Source organism: Cuculus canorus, chromosome 13 (assembly GCF_017976375.1).
Source record: "Cuculus canorus isolate bCucCan1 chromosome 13, bCucCan1.pri, whole genome shotgun sequence".
Lineage (NCBI taxonomy): Eukaryota > Metazoa > Chordata > Aves > Cuculiformes > Cuculidae > Cuculus > Cuculus canorus.
The window spans coordinates 20,604,553-20,616,754 of NC_071413.1; the positions used below are offsets into that span (position 1 = coordinate 20,604,553).

Here is a 12,202-nt window from a genome sequence, read left to right on the forward strand (position 1 = left end):
ACCTTTAAGTTCATTCCACAAGTCAGGACGCCCCCGGACTTGCTGCGGGGGCTGACAGTGGGGGCTTCACTGCTCCACTGCAACACGCTGCAATGCAAAAGATTATACCTCAAACCCACACGTTTCTGCTAATTGTTGCCCCAGCATCACTACCAGCCCTAAATGGAGAACGTTAACAGAAAGTTATAGAATCACAGAATATAGAATCCTAGAATAGTGTGGGTTGGAAGAGACCTTAAAGATCATCCAGCTCCAACCCCCCATGATGAGCAGGGACACGTCCCACTAGACCACGCTGCCCAAGGCCCCACGCTGCAAAGATCCATTAAATGTACTTGAAAATTATCTAGCCTGGAGTGTTTTGAAACTCAGGGTAGTTTTATGAGCAGATACAATGCTGTCCTACGGCACTCTGAACCACATTAAAATTGAACTAAGTTTTAAATGTGTCCAAGCAAACCCCTTCAGCACAATGCTTTGGGAGATTTTAATTCCTATGACCAAAATTAAAACTCCAGGCATATGGCTTTAGGTCAACACAGAATTTCAAAAACCTTGCTCTTACTCTTCCTTTTTCCATCAAATTTTCCCCCCTCCCATATTACAGGCTATGCAATTTTTGTTTAATTTTTGTCATATTCAGCAGCTCCCCTGGAAAAGTCTTTATTCTGCCTGAAACCTGACAGGCCTCAAGTTCACGACTGTTCCAGCTGTAGAATTGTATAGAAAAGCCAGAAAAGTGACCAGAAAAAGAGTCAAGAGTAGAAAGGAACAGCAGGCAGGAGGGTAAAATGCCACCTGCCTTATCAGCACAGCACCTTGCAGTGAATGGCAGTGCTGACTTGCCAGAGCCAGAGCGGTCAGGCTATGGAAAAGCATCCAGTAGATCTATTGCCAGTTTGTTTGGCACCACGGACACCAGGGCTACAGGGATCACTCCCAGGTACTTCAGCTGATAGTACACTGCTGTAATACTACACCAGGTAAACAAAGACTGAGCCAAATGTCATCAGCTCTTTCTATTTAACTTGTTTCCCCCCTGCGTTCTACACACCTATGGAACTCAGAGCGAGAGCAACTGTACTCAGAGAACTTGGGGGTGAAAAACAGCAAGACCACAACAGTTTCCTAATGGGTCTTTTTTCAGGAACCTGAAAAATACCATTATCCGGTCAAGTACTACAGCAGAGGTGCAGTTAACACTTATGTAGCCTTCATTATGGCAAATAATCTACTCCAGTTTGGACAGCATGGCTAAATCCAGCACTACAGCTACACGCTACCCATGAGTTTGATACAATCCTGAATATTACTGGGGCTGGAAAAGCAGCTCATTCTGACAGGCAGTCCAAGAAGAAAAGCTCCACTGCAACTACCAATTTCAAATTAGTTCCCTATAGCATGAAAACAAAGCAAGCTTTAAATACTAGGAGACCAAATTCACTGTGAGGCACAACAGTCACTTGGAAAAATCACCAAAACTATTATTTAATATTTCTCTATTAACTGAAAGAAAAAATAACTAGCCCCACAACACAGGCATATTTCAAAACTTAGGCTACAGATGTGTCGTTTGAACTCATTTTCAGCCAAGTGAAGTCTACAGTCAGATCAAGACTTCCAAGCTCAACTTTATTGCTCTTAAGAGTAGAAAACCAGTGGGAAACATGGAAAAGAAAGCACAGAAAACACCACATCAGAAGCAACAAACCCAGCAGGAACAGAATTCAATTAGGCAGTAGAATGAAAGCTGAAACAAAAAAATAGGAAGTATAGAAAAGGAAAGTGGTTAACTAGCAGAGGGGCTTCAAGAGGCAGCGTAACTCCAGAACACCTACCGAAGTGCCTTTTACAGTTAAAAAGGCCGGTTTATCCCAGATCCTATGATTAAGCTACCACACCACAATCCACGAGCTGTCTGATGCAGATGGAGTTAGCAGTGCTTACTCCCATTAAAAGAGAGATGAATCTCTTTCCCCGTCTTCCTCCTCAGGTGTCCAAGTGCTATTTATTAAACCCACAGTTACCTTCCGTCACACAAAAGGGTAATGGCTGTTTCTCTACAAGCAACTCTTGGAAGCTACAGCATGGAAATAAAACCTGAACCAGCATCTGATGGGAGTAAATTAGATGAGAATTCTCCAAAGCAGAAAAGGGATAGAACAGAACACCAACAAAAGAAACGCTTGCATAGCCATTTATAGCTGTTTCCATAGCAGTATAGAATACTTCAATTGCTCTAAGTGCCAAGGACGACAGCATAACAAAAGATATCATATGGCAGGCTGTGATGCTTTCACAGACCAAGGCGAAATATTCTGGGTTGGGTACTGAGAAAGTGAGGAATATGCATAAATCACGTTAAAACCCATAAAAGTTTGGTTAGTGACTCGCTTTGCTATCCCACAGAAACTTGGTGGCCTCAAGTTTGCGTGCCTTTCCCTCTCCCAGATGCCTTGCAGCCTTACCCACCCCAGCCACCCTCACCGCGGGCTGCATGCACTTACACACGAGCCTGCCAGCATTGGTTTCACTTCTATTATAGAACTGGTTTATGCTTGCAAAGTCCATCCTGCTTTACCCTTCAGTGATATTGTAAGTATTATACTTTAATTTATTTTAACGCAGTCAAGCCACCAGTAATATGCAGACCTGACACACAGGACTCACGTGTTACGCTCCTGGTTCTATCCTGATTGGTAAAAGCCATTTCTCATTTCACAGGGTCCTCCCACCCAGTATTCTGCTTTATGGAGAAAGCAATTTACTCAGCTGTTACCAGTGTGAATGTGTGGGGCCTGCCAGCTCCTCCCACTTCCACAGTTGCTTTTGTTCTGGAAAGCAAGCCCTTATTTTTGTGCTTTCTATTGTTCAGCTAAGTCTTCTGAAATACACCAGCCCCTCAATTTAAAACACTATGGACAACAATGAAAACTTTTTTGTAACCAAAAAAGCATGTATTTTTTGTTACATGCTTCCTCATTAACAGCTGATAGAAGAGACCAATTCTTAAGAGCGTAAGAGCTATAATTTAAAAGGTACTGCAAATAGGTTTCAACCTACCCTTCACGTCCTTCAACTGTTTTCAGGTTGGCAGAGGAAAGGGGAAGCGAGCAGATAAAAGCTCTTGTGCCAGCCTATCAGCTGCAGCCTGAGAAAGCAGAAAGGGCTACAGCACCGGCCCCACGTCACGGCGATAACCTGCCTGCCTCAGACCCGACCAGACTGTGAAATAAGCCTAGCAACACGCCTTGGATTCATGGCATCACGCCAAGCCTGACAGATCACGATGAGAAAGACAACTACCTGCCAGCTCACCTGTAGTGCGGGAAGGAAAGGCAAATGAAAGTCATGTCTGAATAGCAGTCGCTCACAGAGGAAAGAATGTATAGTTATTAAAAAGGAACTACACAGAATCAGGACATCACCCTTCGCAGGGAGATGAGGTGCCACGCATTTTCTCAGTTGCAAGTAAGACAATGATGCTGTTGTAGAGCCTCCACCTAAGTTTCCTTAAGCAAATGACTTTTACAAGCCTATCGACAATCTGCATGTTCTCCGGATACCTTTTCTCCAGGTCGAATGCTGCCACATTTCAGGAGATTGATGTCAGCCTTGCAGTCATCCATGAAGCCACAGATCAACCGATAATCGCTGAAGATAATGGCTGTCATTTTAGTGATGTACTGATGGCACTGGTACTCAGTGATGTTGCCCCTGTGATCCACCAGACACGACACCAAAAAGCCTTTACCAACTGGTTCATCTGCACACTCCTTGATCTGTTTAAAATAAAAAATAAAAAAAAAAATAAAACAATTAAAAGACAGCAACTGCAATTACTGAATTTAACCTTTCTTTTGTAGGGAAAAAAAAAAGATTCTCAAAGGAACTCGCATCTCTAGCTTCAAAATCTTCTGGCAAAGAAACCCTCTAGGCTTTAGTTTGATTTTCATAAAGTCAGAATACTTGAAAATATTTCAGAAATGAGAAATACCTCCTGTGTGCCGGTATCTGAAGAAAGCAAACGCAGCGACTTTGAGGATTAATAATCACCTTTCATAATAATCACATTGAACTCTTGCAATCAAGTGGATTTGTAGAAAAAATGCTAGTTTGACAAAGCTTTATTTAGAAAGCTGAGTGCATTACAGCATCGCTAAATCATACTTGGACCCCCATTAGCCACCTGACCTTGTACAACAGAGCATTTCGGCTACAAGTGAGACTGATTCACAAGTCAACGCTATTTATTGACCTGTTTATAACTTGCTTCAAGCTGAAAATTACTATTAAGGAAAATTCTCATCAAATTCATTTTTACCAGGCTCTTACAGGAACTGATTATTGGCACTAAATAATTCTACTCAGCGGTCTAAAAAAAAATAAAAATCACAGCGAACAAAAGCTGAAAGTTGGGCAGGGACTGGAAAAGCAGCGTGCACAGAGAGGTCCCCAGTATAAATCACAGCCTGCACTGCTCAGGGAAGCTGACAGGATGGCCGAAACCAGCACCTTTGGAAGCAAACGATGCAGGAAGTTTTGACAGCATTTTTCCAAAGGAAGAGGAAAATATGGTTCCTTATCTGCTAAGGATGCTCCCCAAGGAATCTTGCGAGAGGAGCAGTGCACTGCCTTGCTCCAAGGAGCACTGGGATTACTCTGGGAAGCTGGTATTTAAGTACTTGCCCAGCTCTGGTGTCCCCTCCTCGGGAGCACGCTGAGAACCGCAGCCACAATGACGCAGAAACACGCCGGACAGCCAGACGCTAAAGTTCAGCGGTGACAGTTTTTCAAGCAATAGATAACGGGTTGACTTGATTACATCAAAGATTTGTTCTTGTACAAAGACTGAAGGGCTCATCAATCTCAAGTGAGATCCACGGCAATCAATAATCCAGGCGAGTTCGGTTACAAAGCAAGGGCAGCGCGAAGGGAACAGGCAGGGAACCATTTTATCCGTTCTCAAATACCAAGTTGGAATCTTTACACTGGTAATTTTAGAAAATGGAGAGCAATCTCTAGAAAGACAAATTTTAATCCAAAGGAAAATTAACCCAGGGCACCCTGTGACAGGCTCACACAGGTCAGAGCAGATGAATAAAACTCATCTCTCTGCCTCAGCCTATGAGGCCATTACTTTCTATAAAACAAACAAAACGCACAGCATTTTGAACACCGTTATTTCCAAGGGAGATGCAGGCTGGTAGAGCACCTTGTAGTTAATCCATACAGCTATTACAAAAACATAGTTACTAAGGTCAATGTAACTGTTATAGACAAGGCATAAAACACATTTTGAAGTGAAAACACGTGTCATTCATTGCAGGGTGAAAGCTGAGCAAGCTCTCCGAGAAGGCTGCATCGTCGGTTTGGCACTACCTCAGCTCGAGCCCTGCGAGCCAAACCAGCGCACAACGGCAACATGCTGCTTTTGGAAGAGCCTGGCTTTGGAAACAGAGCTCCATGGCCTGAACCAACCAAGCGATCACATTATTGCCTGGCCGCTTCTGAAACAATCGCTGTTACCTGGTAGCCAACTACAATTCTAGATTAAACTTACTGCTAGAACTTACAAATTTGCAACAATTGAGGAAAAAAATGGTTGATATTTACATCTAATTTAGCTAACAAAGTTATAGAGGGACTTTTCAGAATGTAACCGGTTGGGACAATTCACAAGTGACTTTTACTAGGAATTAGTCTTCCGGTTGTTTTTTGTTCTTAACACAAAGCAACGCATAGTCAGCAGCAAGAAAACACCTACCTGTCTCTGTGAATTACAGAGAAATACCAAGATGCTAACACTGTATATCAGGTGCACATTCCTACTGCGTATATTAAAGAGAGGTTTAGAAATATTTATAAAAAATTAGCAGAATAGTTTGTGCACCAGCCTCAGTATTAAGTACCAGAGGATCAAACACATGAGATCACTCTTACTTATGCAACTTATTTTCTTTAAATAAAACCCACTCACCAAATGGCAAAATACCAGCAGTTCATGCCATCATCACCACAATATTAAGAGGAACACTGGTGGGTGATGTGCAGCTGAAAGTCTACGCTCTTCCCACTGCTCTTAGACATCGCATCCCAGATTTAGAGGACACAGTTTACAGCAGTGCCAGTCTGTCACTGTACAGAAGTGGTAATTAAGCAGACTGTTAAAAGAGCATTTTCAAGAATGCCGTGGTCGTAAAAATTCTGCAGCAGCTATCTGACATAAACTGTGAAAAGATAATCTTCCCAAGGACTGCAAAAAGCGATATTTGACAGATGTCGCAGTGTTTGCTTTTGGGAGTTACTGAACTCCAAACACAATATAACCCTTCCATGCAAGCTGTCTTCCTTCCACTGTTTAATATTCTAGCCTTTCTGTACTAACTGTTTTCTTGATCGCTCCTTATACTAAATAATGGTTCCTCACTAACGCTATTCGTGCAACTCAGCTGCTGCTGAGAATGGGAAGCAGAACCCTAGCCGGCTACGAAGAAAAAGCCATTGAGTACTTCTCAACAACACAACTGATTCCCAAACGTCTGCAGCCAGGCTGCTGTTGATCTCCTCAATTTCTCAGGTTTTTATGTGTATTTCTCAAATGAAAACTCTGTAAAGAACAAGGAACCATGTAGGTGGGGTCCATCAAAACACAAGGACTCGGGGAACTGCTCGTAGTAAACCTTCTCTGAGCATCGCCATATTCCTCTTGTCAGATAAGCAAGTCAAAGCTTATTGACTCTCAAAGCTTGGCCTACGGAAAATAAACTGACAGCACAAACTGGGGTTGAGAGACAATCTGCTACTCATGCAACTGCTTGCCTTTCAAGAAAACCTACTTTAAAAGCCACAGTAGGGCCACCCTCTAAGGCAAACTGATTTTTTTTTTTTAAAAAAAAAACCAAGTTTATGGGCAGGTGAAGTTATTCGGGTGGATATAAAAATAATGTTTTTCAGATCACAATTTAATGACTGAGTTAAGCCAGCTCAAGCCTGTACTGCTGTGAAGAGCCACTGCTTCCCCTGAATTCCAGCTGAAAACTACGCCAACCAGAGGGGAAAAAAAACCTCAACTCAGTCAGTGCACAGCCTCAAGAGCTCTAGCACAAGCAGAGCGAAATAAATGATTAATCAAGTAATCTTTGAAGCTGGGCTGAGGTGTGTTGATGCTTGAGATGCACGAGACTTAACTCCTAGTGCAATCTAAAAATAGGAAGTTCCTAACAGAGAGATCGTGGAGTAATGAAGCTTTGAGCCTGGAAGAAAAAAAAACATTGATTCTGTGATTTGATGTCTTTCTGCTAGCAAGGCACAATCCAAAACCAGTGGTAGCCCAATATCAGTGGGACCCCCCACCACATTAACACTGCCACAATTGTCCAACACTTGATAAAGAGGGGACAAACCCAATCCACATGACAAAAGGTCAGATTAGAGCTGATGGGATGTTAGTTAATCATTTCTTTTCCCCACATCTCTGCCTGGCACCACTAAGATAACTGGCTTTCTCCACACGGAGACAGAATTAATTACGTCCAGTAGCCTGGCATGTAAGACCAGAGCTTCCCCAAACCCAAAACATTATTTACACACTAATTCGTTCTCACAAAGAAAGGAAAGAAACCTTCGTGCCACAGTGGCAGCCAGGCCTTTCTTCTGGCTCACCTCCGCAATAGTGGACTTGCAGACTTCTCTGGCCACGGATTCAAACTTCGGATCTGTAGTCAGGTTGAGCTTGTAATTCCACAAGAGCTATGGAGACAGCATTTGTAGAAAAGGGGGTTAAGAGCTTTCCATGGAGAATAACAAATATTTTGCTTCAGAAAAGAATCAACACCATTTATTCCCAACCTGTATAATCATCCTACAGTGCAACAATCAGTGTGAAGACTCCTTGACGACAACTTTGTCCCTTCACTTCTGCAATAATTTTCTCCTATTGAACAAATTCAGGCTGTCAGAAATGCCTCCATAAGGTCACGAGCTGACTCATTAGAAGGAAATAATTCTAATGAAGACAATTTCATAACTGAAAAGGTAAACCAATGAAAGCTGTAACTTGCTACCTGCTGCATATTTAGCATTGTCTTTAGCCAACCAAACCTTTCTCCCCATGGCTCATCTGCTGACGCAAATGATCTAACAAAAATTAAGTCCTTCATATGAGCAGATTTCATGCTGAAAACCTAGCAAAAGCAAGGAGACAATGCATCTGGTCCTTGACTCACTTCCTTCTGTGAGGGGCTGCGAACAGACAACTTTATGAATGTAGATAGATTTCAAACCCAAGAGAGAGGTTCTAAGCACAATGATACATTAGAAGTTAGACCACAAAACACCTCAGTAAGAACAACTGCTCTTCCAGGAGTCAGAGATTAGCTCACGTCAGAACCAAGATGCATTGGAGCACTGTGCAAGAATCAGTCTTGGGCAAGTCACACTCTGCAGACATAAACACATCCCAGATGTCCTCCTGAGGCACAGTAAAGTAAAAATACAGAGTAAGATAGCAAAGTCTCAACAGATTCAGAGCCGAGATGCTGCCCAAGAAAAGCTCTACTTGCTCATCTGTTTTTCTGTAGGAACTGAAGTTGCATTTAAACATTTTTTCATTAACATAAAGATTCCATTATTTTAAAACTTCATTTCAAATAATTCTGCCCTTGTGACAAAATCAAATTAATCTTGTAAACAGTTTGGCCAAACTTTATTTTGAAATTTCAACTGTGCGCAAACAAGAAAACACAAAAACAGGCTGGTACACAAGGAAAGCAGTTTTACATCATCTCCAAGAGGGTGGAAGCACACACAGAGAACTAAAAAAGGAGTCAGCACAGTTGCACTGTCTTCCCCACCTCATATCATGGAGTTGTGAAAAGTTAAAGAAAGGAGATGACGGGATCCTAGGGTGTTTCAGAGGGAGTCAGAAGTTGTAAATATATATAGGTTTAATAGATAAAAGTGAATAGACAGGGAACCTGTCCTTGCAACAAGTGCTGCAGACTTCTTGCAGCCAGGATTGGGAGGACAAGTATGAGGTCCAACACCATAAGAATACACTTCTCCATTTGTAACCTCAAACTTTGGAGAGTCTTGAAACGAGATGGTCTTCAAAGGAACCCTCCCACAGGCAGAAGGAAGGTTAAACTTCCAGCTTAAAAATCCAGGTTTTAGCATTAGGTAATATTTTCAGGAGATGATGGGCAGTGTTACTACCAAAGACTGCAGAGAGAGGCAAAGAAAACATTTGGACATGAGACACCTCTCTGTGGTTTGGCTTTTGATCATTCCCTTTCCATTTCTGTCTAGGAAAATGAGACTTTGCCCATACTTCCTATTCCTGAACGGCTTCTGTAATGCACAGCAGTCTTGGGGCATCCAGCAGAGCAAAGTCCAACTTTGATTTCTAGAATTCTCAATTTCCTCTTCATTCAGGTAATCTCTGTTGACACATCATTTAAATGTCAAGCAGATATGTTCTAATTACCGACGATTTCTCTTGTTAAAAAAAAATAAGATTTTAACAGAAACATGACGTGCCCTTCACCTGATCCAACCCTGCAGCACAGAGAATTACGGCTGCCAATGAAGTCAGGCAGTGCAGTGCTAAAGGTTAATTTATAAACACGGCTGGAAATTACAGGTTGTCCAGCACGGCCAGGTTTCATTTCTGGAAGATATCGTCCCATAATAAACCAAAACACAGCTTCTCAAGCAGCCAAACCCAAGACCATCACTGAGGTTTGCACCTGTCTGTGTCCAGGGCAACTAAAGATCTCGGTATGGCGCATTCTAGCAGAATGCAGACAAGAGAATCTAAAGGAAATCTAACCCTAACCTTATCTCTGATGATTTTTTTTAACTTTAGAGTCTCAGGATTTGAAGAGTCAGCCTGACAGCCTGAAAATTGGCTAACTGTTTGCTCACGGTTAAACACAGCACTGAGAGGAAATCTGTTCTAAAACCAGCCAAGTGGTTCAACCTGCCTCTGTATCGCACACCCACAGCATTTGCCAAGCGAGCCTAAGAACTTAGCAGCTGTGAGAGTAATACAGAAGGCTTCAACAGCTGAAATTAAGAGTTTAAATTCAGTACTGCTCACATCATTCCCAAAAGGAGCACATCACGTTGCTCCCAAGTGACTCACGGGAACCACCCCTCAACTACAGAATAGGAAACATTTCCTATCTTCCTCTGATGCAGAAGTAGTTTCTAAAGATATGTTTCTAAGATACAGAATCACAGAATAGTCAGGTTGGAAGGGACCTTAAAGATCATCTAGTTCCAACCCCCACAGGGGGTTCATGTTCACAGGGTAGGGACACCTCCCATTGGCTCAGGCTGCCCAAGGCCCATCCAACCTGTCCTGGAACACCTCCAGGGATGGGGCAGCCACAGCTTCTCTGGGCAACTTGGGCCAGGGCCTCACCACTCTCATGGGGAAGAAATTCTTCCTAATGTCTAGTCTAAATCTGCCCCTCTCCAGTTTATACCCATTGCCCCTTGACCTGTCACCACAAGCCTTTGTGAATTTCCTGTAGGCCTCCTTTCAGGTACTGGAAGGCCACTATAAGGTCTCCTTGGAGCCTTCTCTTCTCCAGGCTGAACAACCCCAGCTCTCTCAGCCTTCAACTCCCCAATCATCTTTGTAGCCTCCTCTGAACCCGTTCCATCTGCTCCACCTCCTTCTTACATTGAGGATTCCAGAACTGGACACAGTACTCCAGATGAGGTCTCACAAGAGAGGAACAGAGGGCAGAATCCCCTCCCTCCCTGCTGGCGACACTGCTTTGGATGCAGCCCAGAACATGGTTGGTCTTCTGGGCTGCAAGCGCACGTTGCCGGGTCATGTCGAGCTTCTCATTGACCAGCAGCCCAAGTCCTTCTCTGCAGGGCTGCTCTCCGTCATATCATCCCCCATCGTGGGCTCAGGGGGGTTGCCCCAACCCAGGTGCAGGACCTTACACTTGGCCTTGTTGAACCTCATGAGGTTCTCAGAGGCCCACTTCTCCAGTCTGTCCAGGTCCCTCTGGATGACATTCCATCCTTTATGTTCTATATGTTCTACTCTGAAGTCTCCAGTAAGACCATAGTGGCTATATAGGGTTAATGAAGCCACCTTGTGTTCTTCCTCCAAAGGCCAGTACAGACACTCAAGTGCATCCCCATGAATGCCTTTTTCAAGTTACCAAACTACGTAAAATAACTCAGGTTGATAAGGGATATAATGTGCAAATGCCACAGCTAAGAGACTGAATAAAACAAAGCAATACTTACATGGTTGCAGTCTGAAGAGATTTCATTATCTGGCTGAAAGGAGAAAAAAAGAAGCGTCAGTTCACTGTTGATGGGATGCAATTAATATACAGAAGTGTACAAACTTACAGAAACTAACATACTAACTTGTCTTAAGGGTAAGAAATTATTTGAAGCAATAAGACATTTTAGAAGCTGCTTAAAAAGAGCGATGATATCAAAGTACCAAAAAGATTGAAATAACAGGTACTTTAGACACAAAGCTCTCTTAACTCTAAAGCACGTAAATGGCACAAGACTAATAGCGTTTATGTAGATGCTGCAAAAATGTGCTTGTGTTCTGCCCAACTGCCTGAACCAAGAAGCCCAAAAAGCATATATGGGGAAACCAAAGAATGGTATTAGAGTTTCAAAGACAAATAAGTGTCATGCATGCAACTGAAGGAGAAAGGTAGAACTCGCCTCCCTCACCCAGATTGAGGTGTTCGTATTCCCCATTTGAGAAGCAACATCTTATCTTTCAGCTGTAAAGGGGATGGTTCAAAGCAGCCTTGAGATTTACCCCTTCAACCATGAGGAACTAGAAACATCCAGTAGTCCTACATAATTTCAAAATATTCACTATATTCTTTATTTCACAGTACTGAAGGTACTGCTGTGTCCTCGTGATGATCCAGCTGACAAGTCCTAATGCACAGCCTCCACCAGACCACTTAGTGTGTTCGAGAGAAACACCCACACTCCTCAGGAAGATGCTTTGGAAAAAACCTCAGCGGCAAACCATCCTGTCCTCCTTCCAGCCTGAGTAGGTTGCACAATGGAGAACTCTGAAAAAATGTTAATCATACAAATCCATACTTCATCTCCACAGCAAAACTGCACAAACACCGGACAAGATCTGCTGCCCATCAAACCCACAGAAAAATCAACCCTGACCCACAGAGTC

General features: G+C 43.0%; 1 protein-coding gene across 1 annotated transcript in view; it reads right to left on the minus strand.

Annotated features, from left to right (window-relative positions):
* Positions 1-12,202, minus strand: part of GLG1 (golgi glycoprotein 1) — an 89,788-nt gene that overhangs the window by 38,978 nt on the left and 38,608 nt on the right. The window contains exons 2-4 of the mRNA XM_009569971.2: positions 11,278-11,310; positions 7,666-7,752; positions 3,567-3,782 (exon numbers count right to left, since the gene is read on the minus strand). Of these exons, the coding sequence (XP_009568266.2) occupies positions 3,567-3,782; positions 7,666-7,752; positions 11,278-11,310 (336 nt within the window). The remainder of the gene's footprint in view (positions 1-3,566; positions 3,783-7,665; positions 7,753-11,277; positions 11,311-12,202) is intronic.